Raw genomic sequence first — 20178 nt, forward strand, 5'->3', positions numbered from 1 at the left:
TCTCTGCTCCAATATCTTGTCATTTACCGTAAATGTGGTGTTGTTTAGATATGCTAGCTCTTAACTGATTGAATTGGTCTTTCAAGCCTTTAAGGCAAAACATTAAGGCTGGCCCACGTATGCTGCCTGTATTCTGCTGGATGCAGTTTTCTCTTAGTTCACCGGCTCTAGGTCTCCAGAGATAGGAGATTCTTACTCTTTTTAGCAACATAATTGAAATCTAGCCAGAACTGCTATAAATTTGGGGCTTGCAAAGTTCATAGGCTTGCAAAAGATCTGGTAGTAGTCTCCAGGGTGCTGCTGCTTCTCCATCCTTTACTCCAAGAACATTTTTATGCCAGTGCCTTACCAAAGAAAAACTGAAATGCTATAGCTAGCACTATATGTTTTCATTATTCTTTTTTAATGAAACCATCAACAGCAAAAAAAATCTTGTAACAAAGGACATTGTTAGGAACATTTGAAAGTGATGGTGTTGTGGCTAGTTCCAGTTAAACATAGAGCAGTGAAAGGGACTAGTGAGTATAGGAAGCTTTATACTGATCGTTGACTGTGCATGTTCATGTTTGCAGTTGCTGATTCTCTGGACTTTTCAGTTGATACTGGCTGCATTTGAATGCGGTGGGCATAAACTTGGCTTGTTGCCTCCCACTTTCCCTCACACATAACATAATCAAAAGCTTCCTGGTTTCAGTAGCACTGGCTGTCATGGCAGATTGGAGCTTAAGGATGCCAAAACCAGGAATATTCAATCATGCACACTGCGCAAGCACAGCAACAAGGCAGGTTTGTGCCCATCACAAGCAAATGTTTGTAAGTTGTTGAATACATTTATTGTATCCATTTAAAAACAAACAAATGTTTATTGTTATTAAACTGTGCTAGATGTTTTGAAGAAGCCAACACAGAATGTAGAACAGATGTGGATTTGTCATGTGGATTTGAATGAAGGTAGTGTCAAAGCTAAAAACCAACTGTTAATTTCTTTGATAGTTAGCCTCCTGGATGTCCTGGATAAACACAATTGTAATGAGGTCAGAACTAGCAAAACAGCCATTATATGCCCAGCAATGGCTCCCTTCTTGGATGTTAAAAGCTGGTGAGTGATGTGAGGGACCCATTGCTGGAAGGTTGAGACAACTACCTGCACTTGTCATGGCCAATAAGAAATCAGGAAGTCCATTGAAACTAGAGGCTAATTTACTTCTACAAGGTAACTCTACAGAGAACTGCTTTTGGAAATTCTAACTGACAGAGAAAGCAGTATGAGATACTGAAAATAGCTTTATTTCAGGCAGTGAATATGGGCCTATTTTTTGTAAGAGTTAACCTCATGAGGTGATCAGAATCCTTCTTTTCCTCCACAATATTTTTTTCTAATCCCTTGACTTGGTTGAAACAGATGCCAACAGAAATTCAGGATTTTGTGTTCTTTTTATATTGTGAGGTCATAGCTATTCCTTCTTATTTAAAACAGAAACAGTGTTTTGTTAAAATAGATAAAAGCCAGGCATTTGTAAGCCACATTAGGTTACATACAGTGTCCAATAGATACAAATTGGTATATATATATTTTTATTTACGTATTGGGAAGGCCATGAATATTGGTGTTCCTGATGTTCAAGTCCAAAACTACTGGTTCTATATTCAGATCTGGGGTGTTTGGGGAGATTTCAAAATTATCTAGGTACAATATTCTCAAAGAGTTAATATTTGGGGGGGGGGCTGTTTTTGGAGCAAGAATTGCACCAAAATTGGCACCAGAATTGCAGTGGAGTGAGGACTGCCTGTCTTCTAACCACCTCCCACCCAAGGTTTTAAGAAGATTGTATCAAGGGGTCCACTTCTATGGGCCCCTGAACAAGATGCCTCCAGCTACTTCCTTATGGGGGAGGAATCCAGTGCCAAACACACAAGAGCAACTGCTGAATAAAAGCCTTTTTTCACGTAGGAAAGCTGCTAAGCAAGGGGGAGGGCGGGAACTGCTGCAGTCTTTAATACACTGGTGCCAGTTATTTCCAAACATTTCGGAATTAATTAGGACTGGCAATATTAGTATATCTGAGAATCCCAATATAGATTGGGATTATCACGTATACTTGAAAAATATCCATATGGTATTTTTCAAGTATATTTTTGGACCAGATATACTGAATCACACACCATTATTCCAGTTAACTTTTTAGAAGTATGAATTCTAGAATACATCCTCACACAACATGTATGTCAGCCATATTGTTTATAAATTCAGAAGTAGAGATAAAAATGGCCATTTGGTGAGCCAGTGAGATCTTAATGGATACAATTTTGGAAATCATCGCAGTGCATCCATTAACTTAATAAGTAGTTTTACAGAAGTCACAATTTTCAGCCGTAACTCATAATTTGGAACATGGTTCTTGTGACTGTTGCAAAACATTTGACAAATCAAAGGTGCTATATGTATCTGTAAACAGATTGACCGTTACTTTGTAAACATTGCCAGAGAAGTCACGACTGTACACAGTCACGACTGTGGGATACACAGGCTGTGCTGATTGACTCCTTAAGGAAGAGTTGTATGGTTTTTTAACTGATAGGGGTAAAATACACACTTGTAGTAGCTGTTTTGTTCATCCAGGAGCAGCATTTTCTACATGCTGCTGACTAAGTCTTGACATTAAGGAAGGAACATCTGCTGAGAAAGTGTGGATTTACATGCACTCAGACATTTATTAATTATTAAATAAAAGACCAAATTGTTTTCAGACCATTGCTGATGATAGTCCAGATAACATTTCATCATGCACTCACCATTGTCTTTAGTACTGTTCTAGCCCAAACTCTTCAGAGGAGCTCAGGGCGTTGTTTGCCTCTTCTTTGTTGTATACTCACAACAACCCTGTAACATGAGATGCTGACTGTGTGACTGGCCCAAAGTCACTCAGTACATTTCATAGTAAGCAGGATTTGAATCTGGGTGATCCTACTCCAAACACTCTTAACCACTGCACCACAAAGGCTCTCTAAACCTTCAAGTTTTCATTGCATGAAACTCTGAAAATCATGCCAGAACCATTCTCCTGTGGTATGGGAGTGGGTCAGTCTTGACTGATGGGAAGTAGCCATCCATTGCAGGGTCAGTCGAATCAGATGATCCCTTATGGGAGGGCTCTTCCCTGGCATCCCGTTTTTTTGCCGGCCCTCCCACACAGAGGATAACACACTTAGGTGTGACTCAAAATACTATCAGAGATAGAACCTTCATTTCGGAGGAGAGAGAACTGAAGATAGTATCCCTGATAACAGCCATTCTGAAGGAGCCATAGGTGGAAGTCATGCAGACTTCTAGGAATGATGGTGTCCTGTCAGGACGTCCTGACATGGTCCAGATTCCATATCCATCCACTACAGAAACTGTTGCGACCTTTTCAAAGGATCATAGCACACAAAGGACACAGATGCATACGAATACCGGAGTCACTAAAGGAGGAACTGAACTGGTGGATAGCGCCATGTAGGTTCAAAGAAAAGAGTTCCTCTCAGGGAACCACAAAGGGTTGTAATGACCACAGACGCAAGCCTGACTGGATGGGGAGCACACACAAAGGGAAGCATGGCCCAAGGTGCGTGGTTGTTAGAGGAAAGAGAAAACAGCATAAACTGGCTGGAACTGAAGGCCATCAAGATGGGACTACAGGAGCTCCAGGATGTACTGATAGGACACCATATATTGATACAAACGGACAACATGATGGTGAAGGCGTACGTGAACAGACAAGTAGGAAACAGGCACAGTTAGCTGAATGCGGAAGCAGAGGAGATTATGCTATGGGCAGAACAAAACTTAGGATCGATCAAGGCCATACACGTTGCAGGTGTACAGAACATAGTTGCGGACTAGCTGAGCAGGAACAGAGTAGACCAGGCGAAGTGGACACTACATCAGAAGGTCTTCAACCAGGTGTGTCTGAGGTACGGGGACCCGGAAGTTGATCTTTTCACCACGGCCCAGAACGCACAACTACAGAAATTCTTCACCAGACTAAGAGAACAAGGGGCATTAGGCATGGATGCGCTAAACGAAGACTGGCCCCAGGCCCTTCTTTATGCCTTTCCTCCGTTGAAGATCCTGGACAGAGTGCTTCAAAAGATTGTGCAATAATGTGCGGAGGTAATAGTGATTGCTCCCTTCTGGCCAAGGAGGCAGTGGTTGCAAGAATTAAAATGGCTCTCGATCTCGAAACCATGGAGGCTGCCACATCAGAAAGATCTCCTGTCACAGGGGAAGATGCTTCATCCAGACCCAGAGTCACTGAAACTAACAGCCTGGAGATTGAGCGCAAACAGCTCTCAAAATTAGGTTTTTTGAACAGCATAATAGCTACTGTGTTGGCCTCCAGGAAGGAGTCCACGAACAGGAGCTATAATAAAACATGGCAAACATTTCACAGTTGGTGTAGAAAGAGGGACAGTGACCTGTTGACAGCTTCAGTGAAAGAAGTACTATTATTCCTTCAAGAGGGACTGGATAAAGATCTCAGTACCAGTACGCTGAAGAGACAAACTGCGGCCATCTCGACTATAAGGGGATCAAAGGGAGGAATGTCACTCACTAGGCACCCACACATCAGAAGGTTTCTGAGGGGGACCATGCTCATTAATCTACCGCAGGTCCACAGGTTTCTGACATGGAACCTGAATGTAGTTCTAAAGTCACTCACTAGGGAACCTTTCGAACCTATGACTACTTGCCCTCTTAAGGAGCTGACACAAAACTTTCTAGTAGGAGTTACCTCAGCTTAGGAGGGTTTCAGAAATAAGGGCTCTATCAGTAAACAGGGAACTATGTATCCTCCATAATGACATAGTAGTACTCGGGCCTGATCCCACATTCATTCTGAAGGTAAATTTGGCCTTCCATAGGGAGGAGGACATTGTTCTGCCGTCCTTCTGTTCCAGCCCCAAACACGAAAAGGAAAAGGAAGGGCACAAGTTTAGATGCTAAACGGGCACTAAACTATTACATAGACAGAGCTAGGTCCATTCGCAAGGTGGAGAACATGTTCATCTCTTTCAGCAAGAGCTCACTAGGGGATAAGGTGTCTACCACTACTTTGAGTAGATGGATCAGGGACTGCATTTCATTAGCTTATAGGGCTAGACAGTTGATACCTCCAGAGGGAATAATGGCTCATTCTCTGAGAGGAGCGGCCACTTCTGCAGCATATAGAGCTTTCCCATCTCTAGATAAGATTTGTAGGGCCGCTACGTGAAAGTCGGTGCATACTTTCACAAAGCATTACAAGGTGGACAAGATAGCTTCAGCAGAGGCAGCTTTCGGAAGGAAGGTGCTCCAGCACACTCTATGAATGAGTTTGCCTGCCCATAGGAATACCGCTAAGTGTATATCCTGTCAGTCAAGACTGACCCACTCCCATACCACAGGAGAATGGAAGATTTGTATTCACTTACCATGAAGCTTCCTTTCTCGGTGGTATGGGAGTGGGTCAGTCTAACTCACCCAGGTTTGAAAAGTTTAGAGTTGTTGGGTTTGGGTTTGAATGTTATGTTAGTGTTTAAGTTTTGTTAACAGAGCAAGACAAGTGTGTATGGACAGAGTGAAAACGGCAGTCAAGAGAACTTGGAAAAGAACTGGTGCTACGGAAGAGACCTCCCATAAGGGATCATCTGATTTGACCGACCCTGCAATGGAGGAGGAGCTACTTCCCATAAGTCAAGACTGACCCACTCCCATATTATCAGCATACACATTATAGCATTTTAATTATGTACAGAATCAGTCACATTTAGCACCTGAGAGCCAGCATGGCATACTGGTTATAGTGTCAGACTAGGATCTGGAAAGGCCAGATTCGAATTCCTGCTCTGCCATGGAAACTTTGCTGGACAGCCTTGATCAGTCACACCCTCTCAGCCTCATCTACCTCACAGTGTTGTTGTGAGGATAAAATGGAGGCAAGGAGAACGATGTGAGCCACTTTGAGTCCCCATTGGGGAGAAAGGAGTGTAAATAAATTAAAATAAATAGATAAACTATCTAATTAGAATCATTTCCAGAAACTTCTCATTTTTATCCTCACAAAACTCTTTGGAAAACTTGAGGTTTACATGAATTGAAACAAGCTTCTGTACTCTTTCACACCATCTAGATGCAGAAATGCATCTTGGATTTAAGAGTTATATATGTCTACAGCATGCTCATGTTGTGTATATAAGCATTTCACTCATGCTGAAACAGAAAATATTTCATAGGAGGTTTTAAATTAAAATTAAAATGCTTAAAGAAGAGCTCTTGATTTTTCTCAATTCATTTTGTCATTGTCAAAGGTATTCTTCCCAGTGTTCAAAGTATGATTGGTGTCTTGGGTTTTTTTTCTGTTTTAGGGTTTTGTTTTTTCCCTCCTTTTTTAGGTATGATAAATCCCTCAACCTAATACACTTTTCAAAAAATTACTGTTGATCTTTAGATCAGTTAATAATCTCTGTCCAAAATAAGCTACTTTAACCGCTGTTACTAGATCACTAGAACTCATGCAGGGCAGCATCAAGTCTTGCCTGAGAGTTTATTTTCCTCATTTGATGCCAAAACATTTGCACATACCTCAAATGCACTTTGAAGAACTGCCTCTTTGCATTGGTATTTTTAGGTGAGTAGCTGTGTTGATCTGTAGTAGAACAGCAGGATTTTAGTTCAGTAGTACCTTAGAGATAAACAACATGTTCAGGGTGTAAGTTTTCGAGAGTCAGAAATCTCTTCTTCAGACATGAGTAGGAGTGGAGATCCCTTAACATTGTTATTGTTTCAATAAAGCTAAACATGCAAGATCCTGAAGAACAGAGCGGCTGACACCTACAGGTAAACACTGGAATAGCACAAATATATAAAAGGAGGATGAAGAAATGAGCGCAAAAGATATGAAGAAGAATCTGGGGATTCCGTATTGGACATTGTGCACTGTTCCCTGTCTCAAAGCAATCTGTTTACCAAATAATTAAAAGGAGTCACTAGCTTAGCTGTTGAGTTTACTCTTAAAAGTATCTTTATCTTCTGTCACCTTTTCTCAAAGACAGGTGGCTGGAATTACTAATGGATTATCCAGTTTTGACTCCTTGGAGAGCATTTTGCTACTAAGATAGTTGTAATCAGTCATATTTGCTTTTTTCCAGCCAAGTGATGGTTGAGATTAGCAAGGTTTCCGTAAACTATCTTCGTGGTGATGTCAGTAGTAGAGACATTCAAACTCTTGTGAGTTCAGATCACCTTTTAATCACCAGGTGCAAATATGTCACTGATCTATCGCTGATTAGATGGACCGATTGGCCTCTGGAATTTGCTGGTGTGTGGCTGCATAACAGCACTTATATTCTGCTTTCAAGAGCACTTATATTCTGCATGTTGTCCCTTACATCTACTGCACATAAAAATTATTTTCTCTGCACCCATGTTTAAATCTGTCTTCCAAAATGAATTAGGTTTAAAGTAGATTCTACCTTTTGTAGTTCTCATTAATGAATTCTGAGTATAGCCAGCCAGCATGGTTTTACTGCTCACAACTTAATTGTTTTGCAAAGGAATTCAACATAGTGATTATAGTTACCCATATAATCAGGAATGGATTTGAAAGAACAAAGGAATGAGTTTAATAGTGTCTCTGAAAGTAGAATTGAGTCTGGGTCCTTCATCTGAGTAGACCTTCTTAAAATTGGACTGGGAGGCCAAAACACCCCTGGAAAGTTCCTGCCCCCCAACTCATCTTCCTTGTTTCAAAGAAGAGGACAGAACACCAGCCTTCTAACTACTAGGACATAACACATGTTTAGAAATGGGCACAGACCGGGGAAAAAACATGGACCATCGTCTGTTGATTTTGACAAACCATGGACCATTCACGGACCTGCCCGGTTTGCGGACCACTTTGTCGGTCTGTGGTCTGTCATTTCTGGGGGCCCTAGGACTACCCCCTTCGCGTTCATAGATGCCAAACTCACAGACAGTCTTCAGCAGGCTCCAGCCACCTCCAAATTTGGCCAAGATTGCATTTTGAATGTCTGAGTTACAGCGGCTGCCCCCAGGAAACTTCCAGTAGATAGAATAGGAGCCGCAAACACCAATTCATAGATCCAGAGGAGTTAGCTATGTTAGTCTGTAGTAGCAAAATAGAAAAGAGTCCAGTAGTACCTTTAAGACTAACCAACTGACAAAGACTAACCAACTGCATCTGACAAAGAGAATTGTGATTCTCGAAAGCTTATGCTACAGTAGAGTTGGTTAGTCTTAAAGGTGCTACTGGACTCTTTTCTATTTTGCAAACACCAATTGACTTGCTTTGGCTTGCAGCACCAAAAAGTTGCAATGAAAACCTGGGATGGAGTTGGAGAATCTTCCTCTGAGAATGGAATCACAGCCTTCACAGTGGAATGACGGTTCCTGGTAGCAGAAAAACTGCTCTGGGGCTAGAATGGGGAGGAAGAGAGAAGTACTCTTTGAGGGGACAGTCAAGGAGATGTTTTTGGGGAGACAGGAGGAATATTCTTTTAAAGGACACAAGGACAGAGACAATCCATGAGAGGAGGTTAAATTTGAGGAGAGAGAGTGGATGTTCTTTGGGGACACAGGAATATCCCTGCACAAGAAAGGACATAAGCAATCCCTGAGGGGAGCTTAATCCTGGGGGGAATGAGAGTCACCTTGGAGGAATAGAAATCTACCCATTGGGCTGGCTGTGGGGAGGCTGGAAGCACCAACTCTGGGAGGAAGAACAACCATCATGAGGAGACAGACCTGGGCATGGGGAGACTAAAAGACAGGAGGACTCCTGGGGGGGGGGGACTGGCCATCAGGGTCTTTGGTTGGTGGTTGCCCCCTCCTTGCAAGTCTGGGAGGTGGTTAGGGGCCTGCTGCCCTTCCTTCCCCTGGAGATGACAGGCTTTAGTGGGGGATGGGGTGGCCCCCAACACCCCCCTTGTGACTGGGGGGGCAGCCACTGCATTGTTGAGGAGAGTTCTGTCGGCAGCTGCCCCCTCCTCAAAGGCCCAGGAGGCAGATGGGGCCCGCTGCCCTTCTTTTTCCTGAGGGTGACAGGCTCTTGTAGTGGGGCATAGGAAGCAACCCCAACACCCCCCTTTGTGACTGGGGGGCAGCCACCACATTTGTCAGGTAAGATTCGTCAGTGGCCACCCCTCCTTGAGGGCCTGGGAGGCGGTTGGGCCCACCACCCTTCCTTCTCCAGGGGGCAATAAGGCTCCTGTACTGGGGGTTGGAGTGGCCCCTAACACCTCCTTTGTGACTAGGGGGCGGCCACCACATTGTTGAGCAGAGTTCTGTCAGCAGCTGCCCCCTCCTCAAGGGCCCAGATGACTGGCTTTTAGCGGGAGGTGGGAGCAGCCCCCAACACCCCCCTTTTGTGACTGAGGAGCGGCAACCGTGTTGATGAGGTGAGATTTGTCATGGCAGCTCTCTCCTCAAGGGCCCGGGAGGGTGATGGCTCTTGTAGGGGGTGTGTGAGAGGAGCCCCCAACACCCCCCTTTGTGACTGGGGGGCAGCCTCCGCATTGATGAGGTGTCTTGTTGGCAGCCACCCCCTCCTCACAGGCCCGGGAAGTGTTCAGGGACCCACTGCCCTTCCTTCCCCCGGGGGCAATGTACCTGTAATGAGGGGTGGGGTGGGCCCCCAACCCCGTTGTGAGACTGGGGCGGTCACCGCATTAATGAGGTGGAATTCGTTGGTAGCCACCTCCTCTTCGCAGGCCCAACAGGGTGCCTATCCCACGCCTGGGGGGGGGATTAAGTTGGTTGGTGGTTGCCCCCACGCCTGGGGGGGTTAAGTTTAAAAGGCCCTATCGCAAGCAGCAGGGCCCTTTAAACTTTTCCATTCCCACCCTTTCCTCCCCACAACCACTTACCTGGCACCGGCTGGAGGAGGAGGCCCTCCCATCTCCCTGCAGGCCTTCGGCGGTGGTGACCCTCTCTGCCAGCCAGCTGCACCAGCGCGGTGCCAGAGGCAGGGAAGGCCTTCTCCGCTGGCCAGTGCAGCATTGATAGCTGGAGCCTGATCAGGTAAGTGGGGTGATGGGGTTAAAGGGTGGGGGTGGGAGTTTAAGAGTGGGGGTGGCCTCTTCCCTCCTCTGTCACTTCAGTATGCTCAGAATCTTTGCGGAGCATACCGAAGTGACTTAGGAACCTGAATCCGAAGTGGCATGCCACTTCACATTTCAGGGTTTTTTTCGAAGCTTTTTCCTGAAGCGGGAAACCCGAATATTTTTCGGGTGCACACCCCTAGACTTAACGCTGTGGGTAAAGTGGACACCAAGATGCCTAAAGCTGTCCAATAAGTCGCGCGTTTCCAACGTTCCCCAGTCCCAGCTTGTCTTGATGGGAGATGAGTAGAGAACAAAGTAAGTCGGATCTTACCCAGCTGTCAGGCTCTTACCTGCATCCTTTCTGGTCAGTAACACCTGTATCTTAAGAATTTATTCTATCTCGTATCACATTTTGCTTCACTAATGTTGCTTCTGCATCTTGTTCATCTTTTCATCCACATCAGTCTTTACATTTTATGTATGCGTCCCCTTCATTGAGGTTAATGCACTGACCCTCAAGTGGCTTATCATTAGATGTCAAAAAATAATAACTATTGGCACTAGCCTGAATTTAGATCTGTTACCATTATAAGAGTTACTGTCATTAAATTTTCAGTTGCCGGTAACATTCTCGTACTGTTTTGAAGTACCATAGCAGAGTGGAGCTTGCAGGAGTGAAAATGTAGCCTGTTAGGATCTGGGTTTTGGATTGGAGAGGCATACCAAAGAGGTTATTGGGCTCAGAGGACATATGTCCTCAAGCCAACTAATACCCCTTTCCCCATGGATCTTTCCAACTGTGATGAGGAAAGGACCTTATTAATAAGAGAAGGAAAACTTGTCTCAAATAACATTTTTGTTTCATTTCTTTTGTTTTTATTATTAATTCTCAAAGGTACTCTTTTGTTGTTACGTTGTTCTGCATGGTTTTGTTTCATTATTGTTTCTTTAGTTACTGTATCATTTTCATAATTCTATTTTATTTCCCATTGGTTTCAATGGAAGTACCCCCATTCTTGGGTCTGTACTTTCCTGATTTTCTGTCTGAACTGGACAAAGGTCAGGCAGGATTGCAGTACTCAACTAGGACATCTACACTGCCAAATATCAGACAGAATAAAGGCACCCACCCACCTCACCTTTATTGCCTCAAAAAGGTGCCCAAGTTCAACATTGAAGTCTATGGGAGAATTTATAGGAATGAGTTACTTGATTCAGAATCCTGCCTCATGCGCTTCAGGATTGGACTGCCTCACACTTATATGTAATTTTTGTGGCTACAGTCTGCAAATCAAGAAAACCCAGAGGCTTGCTCCCCTTGCACTTACGGAGCACAGCTTTGTATGCCCTTCTTAGGAAAACAGAGACAGAAATGCCCTTATTAGGAAAACAGCAGAAACAGAAATGGAAGCTTTTAAACAAAACAAAGGAAAATATGGGTTTCTTTCATTATAGACTGTTAAGGAATTTGTTTCCTTAACTAAATTACAAAACACCCCAATTTCTTAATTATTGTAATTAATAACAAAAGAAATGCACAAGTCTAACACATATCTGAGGCAAAATCTCCCTTCAAATGTGAAGATGAATAATGGATCCCCATATATACATTACAGAAAAGTCAATATGTGAAAATAATTTTTTTGCTTTCACATTTGACATGAGGTCATGTTAGTCAGTAATCTTCAAGATCTACAAATTCAGTTTATTTTGCAATCCAGGGGAGTTGTTATAAGCTATAAAATTATTTCTTGATGAATGTATGATTTTGGATTAAATGTGGGTTTATTACTACAATATTTGCTGAATTTACAGATTCAAATCGTATCAGCATGCCATTTGTTAAATATGCAATCAAAAAATCAGGAAGAATTTTTGTTAAATATCCTTCTCTCTCTACTCATTTCTTATAAAATATGCGGCTCAATTTGACTTTCCCTTCCTTAGACTGAAGAACAAATTACATGTATGATCCCATATCTCAACAAATGTATACCAGTATTGTGCTTGGCACATTGTATAATAAGGAACAGGATAAGTGTTGTACTCAGTGATGGGGGTCATTGCATGGACAATATCACTGTCACTCAAGATCCATTTATGAAATATTTGACCTGTATATTTGATCTTTACAAAGTTGTTGAAAAGGTAAGGAAGAGATGTAAGATTGAATCCTACTAGCTTTCTTCACTGGCAGAAAAAGGAGTGAGGGATGATTTTGCCCAGTTCTCTTCCTTACTGCAGCCCCCATCGTACTTGACTTTGTCCAAGAGGGTTCCATGATCCCTGGTATATCCTTTTTGGGGATCAAAAGTGTCTGTTGTGGAAATCTGCTCCCAGCAGCAGAAATACAATTAATGTACTAAAGTAATACATTTAATCATGAAAGGGTGATAATTTCAATGTCTCTTCTAGGGTGTGCACGAAAAAATGGTAAATCCAATTTTTTTTTTTTACTGAATCTGAGAAAAAATTTGGAATTCCCTGAATTCCAAATTGATTTCCTAATCTGATTGACTATTTTTTAAAAAAATGGTAGTATCCATCCACTATTCCCTATGAGAAAATCACTCTAGGGGATATCTAGTGAGCTGGTCATTTTTCAATCAAACTTCACCAAATGCCTTGTACTTGTAGCTGAGTACTGCTTGGTTCTGTTCTGTAGTGTTCCCTGCAGCCTGGCTGCTGTTAATGACACTATTTCTGTTGGACTAAGTTGCAACAGTTTCCCTTCCTTCAGTTTGGTTTGGGTGGAATGGATGTGATTCTCTGGTGTGATATTGGTCCCTTTGCTTCACTTTGGTTCTGGGGTATTCCACTTCCATGCTTCAGTTTGCTTTTGTTGGGCTAAGCTGCAACTATGTCCCTTGCTTCTGTTTGGTTTGTGTGGATATGATTCTCTGGTGTGATGTTGGTCCCTTTGCTTCACTTTGGTTCTAGGGTATTCCACTCCCATGCTTCAGTTTGACTCTATCAGGCTTTCTCTGGGATGAACTCAGATTGCATCTGGGAGTGCACCTTAGCCATGGCAGTCTTGCCCAAGTGTCAGCTTTGATTGCTCCCATAGGAAACAATGGAGTGGCTGGTGGCACCTTGTTCAGGGGCCTATAGAAAGGGACCCTGGGTCCAATCTTCCTCAAACTGGAGGGGGGGGTCTTTAGAGGACAGTCAGGAGTAGGTCCCCTGAATATTTGGTAAGAGTTTGCTTGAAAATGCCACCCCGGCTCCCCATATAGCCCCCAGATATTTTGCTCCAAAAGGAATAATGGAGAGTGGCTGGGGCCACCTTCTTTGAGGGCCCATAAAACTGGCCCTCTGGGGAGTGTGATTCCAGTGAGGATTAGGTTCCTTTCAAATTTGGTGAAGTTTGGTTGAAAAATGAACCTCCCATTGGATAGCCTCACGATTGATTTTCGCGCAGGGAATAATGGTCAGAGTTTACCTAATTAATTTGGTAAAAATTTGGAATACCTGTTGTTGTTTTTTAATTTGGAATACCTAGATTTCACCAAATCAGCCAAATTCCGGTATTTTAATCTGAATTCTGAACTGCGCATCCCTAGTGTCTTCAGTTGTAGCAATGCTCTCTTTCCACTTACATGTGGTATATTCTTCTATGTGGTTCACGCAAGGGGGTATCTAGCTGAGACCACTGACATACAGCTCCAGTTGTGCATGAGATTGTGGAAACGACCGGAGTACTACGTGAGTGTCCAGGACTGGTTGTATGTGGTTATAATGTCAGACTAGAATCTGGGAGACTCCAGGTTTCTATCCCCACTCTGCTGTGGGAAGCTTGCTGGGTAATGTTAGCCCAGTCTCATACTCTCTCACTAACTTACCACACAGGATTGTTGTGAAGATAAAATGGAAGAGAGGAGAAAGATGTAAACTACCATTCACCATTGGGGAGAAAAACAGGGTACAAATGAAGTAAATAAACACTCCTTTTCTTGAGGTGTCAGTGAAGCTATGTGCAGTGTGGTGGCAAAGTAAAACTTCTCAATCATTTCTCTTGCTTGTACTGCTTATACCTAGATACCTAGTACAGAATTGATTAAGTTTGGCAGCCAGTATGGAAGATTTACAAATCGTTTCCATACATCTGAAATGATAGAGAACTGGGAATGCAGACAGTTTCTGTTTAAATGACTCAGAGCATCACTAATTAGACAGTAAGATATTATTGTAGACCTGGGTCTCTTTTTTGCTTTTTATTGGACATGAGCATGATTATAATTGTAGAATGTCACCTTTGCCTCATTTAATCAAATGATCAGAGCCATTCCAGCTGTTGGATGCTAGCCTGCTTACAGGTGAAGAAATGCTTGATAGATAATTCAGACTTCGTTTGCATTGCACCTTGAGCAACATTTTATATTTGGTCTTCAGTACAATTTTCACAGTTGCAGTCAAGGATACAATTTCCTTAATTTCAACTAAAAATAATGACCCTTTACACTATACCTTGTATGTTCAGTTTATCTAATAATAATCCAATAAGGTCATAATCGTAATTAGCTGCTTGGAGTCGGCATTGTAGAAAATGTAGGAAAGAGCATCTCAACAGATGTATGCCTGATACATAACTTGGATTATGTTTGCATTGCATCTTGTAGTTTCTGAATGGTGATTCTATGCATACCATTTCCCCTAGTTACTGTACTGACGCATTGTCTTGGGGAGTATTGTAATTCTGTATAAGCTGAGGTCACACTTATTCAGAGCCATTCCAGCTGTTGGATGCTAGCCTGATTGCAAGTGAAGAAATGCATTGTTTGCATGCTGTATGAGAAAGGATGCTGACAGAAGCAGTGGAAGTAACTGATCTCTGTCTTAGAGGATCTCTCTCTCCTTGTATAAAATTAGACTGAGAGGGAGCTTGATAATGCCAAGTCAGCATAAAGAATGCGTAAAGTAGGGGTGGAAAGAGGTGTGTGCTAGTTTTACAGAACAGAGCATGCAGATAAAGGGAAGTGAAACCTATGCCTACCTGTGCCTTATCTCATTAGACTCCACTGCTAGAAAGTGGAAGCAGCCCTTCTTCCCATGCTCATTCTTCTTGCTCTTTGGGGTGCCAGATGCCTCTCTCTGCCTGCTCTACAAACGAGTTGCAATTGCTTCTGAAAAATAATAATAATAACATTCAATTTATATACCGCCCTTCAGAACAACTTAACGCCCACTCAGAAAGGTTTACAAAGTGTGTTATTATTATCCTCACAACAATCACCCTGTGAGGTGGGTGGGGCTGAGAGAGCTCCGAGAACCTATGACTGACCCAAGGTCACCCAGCTGGCTTCAAGCAGAGGAGTGGGGAATCAAACCCGGTTCTCCAGATTAGAGTCCTGTCGCTCTTAACCTGGGAGCACTTTTTTCCTGTCTCTAAAATTTGGTAGGGAGGAGTCCATGGCAGAGGATACAAATGGTCCCAATTTGATGGGAAACAAAACAAAAATTACAAAACTTTATTTTTTAAAAAAGTAAAAAATTAAAATAAATGGTCTTCTAATAAGTAAAAAAAAAATATTTAGCACAGGATGCATCTTGTTTAAAACTGGTCTCTGCAGATAAAAGTTGGTTCAGATTTAGAAACCAGCAGGACAGTGAAGTCATTCTACTAATGTGTTGGTTTTTACCAGGGCTGTAAACTTTAATCAGTAATTAAAGCTTCCAATAATCAGGAGAACCTTAAAGTTAGAAACTGAGTGCCATTTTTAACTAAGATAATTATTGTATAACTTCAGTCTGACTTTGACTTGATTCAGTTTGGGTCAAGTTTCTGTACATTTCATTGTTAGATGGAACGTAATGCAACATTAGTAGTATATCCGCTCCACACTAACTATGTTTTAATACTGCAGAACTGGTGTATATGAACCTCAGAAACTGCTTCTGCATTTTTAGTTCCAAGAAGAATTCAGCATAAGTATTGGTCCAATCCAGCATGCTCCAGGAAGCCCACCTTTATCAGTTCACCACTATGACTTCTACAACTGTGAATGGATTTAGATACCTAATTGCCTACAGTAGGAAAACATTTCATTGATACCAAATTGCTTCCATTAGGTCTAACAGCAGGTCTACTGACGATCATCTCACCTGCACATATACGTGCATATATACGCACATCTCAGCCTCTATTTGCTGGGACTGTGTGATGACGTCACTTCTGGGAAGTGACGTCATCTCACAGGGTGTGCTCCCCCTCCCAGCTGAAGCCCAGGGAAGCCCCAAAATGGCCTCTTTAAACTTCAGCTGGGAGGGGATTCCCCCGTCCCAGCTGAAGCCTGAGGAAATGAAATGGGCACTTTAAACTTCAGCTGGAAGGGGGGGATTCCCCCCTGCCAGCTGACAAGTGGGGAAGCCCAGAAACTCTTTAAACCCCAGCTTCAGCTGTCAGGCAGGGACTATTGGCAGGGCAGGAAGTTTGTCGGTGTACTCCAAATCTTTATGGAGCACACTAAAGGGGATTAATAAGCTATTAGTCCTCCAGGGGAACTGATCTCTGTCTGGAGATCAGGGGGGGGGGACTGGACACATGATTAACTTCAAGAGGTGCTGGAACACCGTTCTACCACATTCTGGCTGAAAAAGCCTTAGTGGTGACTACAGATGGCATTTTCATTAGTGGCTCGTTGCCTGTTGAATGCTCCTCCACTTGAGGCTCACCTGGCACCTATCATATTTAGGCACCCGTCCAAAACATTTCTTTTTACACAGGCTTTTGGCTAAGGGGGTTTGGTTTTTTAGCTGGTTTAAGATCTAATTCTGGTCTGATATCTGTTTAATGGATTGTTTTATGCTGTGTGTATGCTTGGACTTGTTCTAATAGCTTGTTGGTTTTATACAGATTAATACATTGTTTTAATTGAAAACTGCTTTGAGCAGGACTCTGAAGATGTGGCATTGAAATCAAATAAATTATTTTATTTTATGAGTAATGGAATGCTGTCATAATGGTAGAACAATGAACATTTTAATTTCAGCCATTTTAAATCTTTCATAATGTTCAAAGTAAATGAAAGTTCAGCATCATATTATGTTATGATACATTTGAGCATCTTGGGTTTTCTCTCCAAAAGTCCCACATGAGTTATGTTTTGGATTTTTAACCATGTACTGTATTTCTGCAGGAAACAGCATACTACATTCAGCAGCAGACAGTGTAACCAGTGCAGTACAGAAGGCAAGTCAAGCTTTGAATGAGCGTGGCGAAAGGTTAGGTCGAGCAGAAGAAAAAACAGAGGATATGAAGAACAGCGCTCAGCAGTTTGCAGAAACTGCACACAAGGTACCATTTTTAAAAAAAATCAATCTTTGCACCTTAAATAGATCAAGTGCCATTTTTAATTAAGATAATCTCTATTAGAGGCAGATCTAGGATAGTTCTAATGTTAATATAAAGCATTATATTCATGAACTGTTTTTGATCTTTTTATGATTGCTCTAATATAAGTGGTCTCACAAAACATGTTAACAAGTTCTGTATTGACAAGGTAGCACTGGATAAAAATCCTGAAAAATGTGGATTAGATTGTCTTCTGTAGGCATTAAGATCAGCCAGTGAGGTTCTGCAGCTTCATGTTCTGTTGGCTCTAGCAGTGATCTTCAAACTTCTTTTCACTTCACAGAAAACTCTTTCCATTTCTGTCTTGAATTTAGGTGAGTTAGCAGAGGATTCTGAAGCCCTCAGTACAACAGAAACTCAGTTGACTCATGACATTGGCAAGCCTTTTGGGCATCACTTGCTTGAAATGATTTTAAGAGCCTTGTATTTATTTCATGAGACCTGTGTTTGCAACCAGATATCACTGATACTTTCCCCTTCATTAGTTATGTATATACTTTTAGAAGGCTAAATGCAGGGTTAATCAAATGTGTATACTTTGTAAGCAATGTCATAGTGTAATATCATCACCAGTAATTAAGCATTATTTGTTTAATTTAAACTGCCTTTTATCGCTTGTGGCACTGGAAACATTCTGCCAAGCACCATTATAGTTCTAATTATAAACATTACTAATGCCATACATCACCACCATGACACGTTTGTCTATGAGAACACTGAGAAATATGATTGAGGGTAGCTGGAAGATGATGATGGTCAAGGCAGGAAAAGTTTAATAGAAGGCAAGATGTGGAAGTAATTGTTAGAAGGGAAACTGGACAATAATTAGAATAAGTTGGTTATAGGACAACCATGTAACTAACGGGGTGTGTGCATAGCCCTCTCCCCATTTTATCCTTTTCTACAGTCCTGTGAACTATACTGAGAGGAAGTGCCCAAGGTCATGTAGCAAGCTTCAGGGCTGAGTAAATATTTACGTTTGAGTCTCCATTGTTCTAACTAGATCTCATTTCAATAAGAATCAATATTTTAAACAGTGTTTTAAAAAAGAAAGCAATTATCTTTCAGTCTTTCTGAAGCATCCAAAATATGCAAGATGCTAGACATAAACTACAAATTAATGAATTATTTTTGCATCCTCTTTGGTTTTTCACATGAATTGCTTTAAATCTTAAAATATAAAACCACCTTATGCCAGAACATAACACTGTTTTATGTGACTGGACCACTCTTAAGTGTAAGGTGGTCCAAGCCCTAACTCCATCAGTGTTTGTCTTCAGCCCTTATCCCCCAAGACTGTTGGTATCTGATGAAGAGAACTTTGACTTCCAAAATCTTATATCATGAAAATCTAGAGGGATTTTAAGGTGCCACTGGACTCAAATCTAAGCCTCTTCTCAGCTACTTTGTCTAATTTACTTACTTTGTCTTTCTTTTTTCCTCCATGATTTTCTTCACCAAGCCAGGTCTCTCACACAGGTCATGGTGATCTCCCTAATTAGACAAATCCTGAAGTTATTCCCTCTATCTTCTGTTCCTTGGAGCAGAGGGAGAATTATGGAGCTGATCCAACTGGTTGATGCTGTCTTCTTTCCAAATTGTTGGTGCAGCTTGGTTCATTCTCATGCTGTTTAGGATTCCCAAAGCATTGTTGCTTTGAAGTTAAACCAGTTTGGTGTAGTGGTTAAGAGCGCGGGACTCTAATCTGGAGAGCCGAGTTTGATTCCCCACTCCTCCACTTGAAGGCAGCTGGGTGACCTTGGGCTAGTCGCAATTCTCTGGAGCTCTCTCAGCCCTACCCACCCTACAGGATGTTTTGTTGTGGGGATAATAATGGCATACTTTGTAAACTGCTCTGAGTGGGCATTAAGTTGTCCTGAAGGGTGGTATATAAATTGAATGTTATTATTGAATGTTATTAAATCCCATATGGATTGGGCAGTGTTTCTGGTTATACCTAGTTGAAATGGGCCAGTAACATGCACATGGTGGTGGAGGAGCTAATGTGGGATCTTACAATATGAAATTATGAGGCAGTTTTATTGCTTTCCAGTACAGTGTGATATGGGACTGTCTAGCGTTTTGTTCATAATTTTGCAGCAGAGTTCATAAGGGAAGAGAGCATTTTAGATAGAATGGCCATCTTTACATTTTTTTAAAAATTATTAATATAAAATATTTATATGACTGCCTTTCTCCTGAGCATCTCAGGATCCAAGGCTGGTAGCAACAATATAAAAACATGGAAACATGCAAGGAGAGATGGTCCTTCAAGTATGTGGGCCTCAGGTCATGAAGGGCTTTAAAGGTGAGCTTGAATTGGACCTGGAAATTAATTAAAAGCCAGTGAAGGCACCTGAAAATAGGAGTGACTTGGCTAAGTCAAGCTAACAAACAGGCTGCTGTATTTTGCACCAGCTGCAATTTTTGGATAGTCTTCAAGAGCAGCCCCATGTATAATACATTACAGTAATCTATCCTTGTGGTTCCTTAAACATGTATCTACATGGCCAAATCTGGCGCCTGCAAATAGGGAGCCACTTTCTAACTAGATGTAGCTGGGGGGAAAGGATTTTTCTCTGTCATAGATACCTGTTTATCTAATAGAAAACCAGGATCCAGCAAGACTCCCAAACTCTTCACAAAGGAATATCACAAACTTGTTATTTTATCAGTGACAGGCAAAAACCCTACAGCTACTTTATTTCTTTAAGCTCAGTTTCTGTATTTTGCACTTGTGTTTT

The 20178-nt window shown here is 42.0% G+C and overlaps 1 protein-coding gene across 2 annotated transcripts in view; it reads left to right on the top strand.

Moving 5' to 3' along the window:
- Positions 1–20178, top strand: part of STXBP6 (syntaxin binding protein 6) — a 150248-nt gene that overhangs the window by 123386 nt on the left and 6684 nt on the right. For both annotated transcript variants that reach the window (XM_054972150.1, XM_054972151.1), the window contains one exon: positions 17220–17377. In XM_054972150.1, coding sequence (XP_054828125.1) covers positions 17220–17377 — 158 coding nt within the window. The remainder of the gene's footprint in view (positions 1–17219; positions 17378–20178) is intronic.

Source organism: Eublepharis macularius, chromosome 2 (genome assembly GCF_028583425.1).
Source record: "Eublepharis macularius isolate TG4126 chromosome 2, MPM_Emac_v1.0, whole genome shotgun sequence".
NCBI classification, from domain to species: Eukaryota; Metazoa; Chordata; class Lepidosauria; order Squamata; family Eublepharidae; genus Eublepharis; species Eublepharis macularius.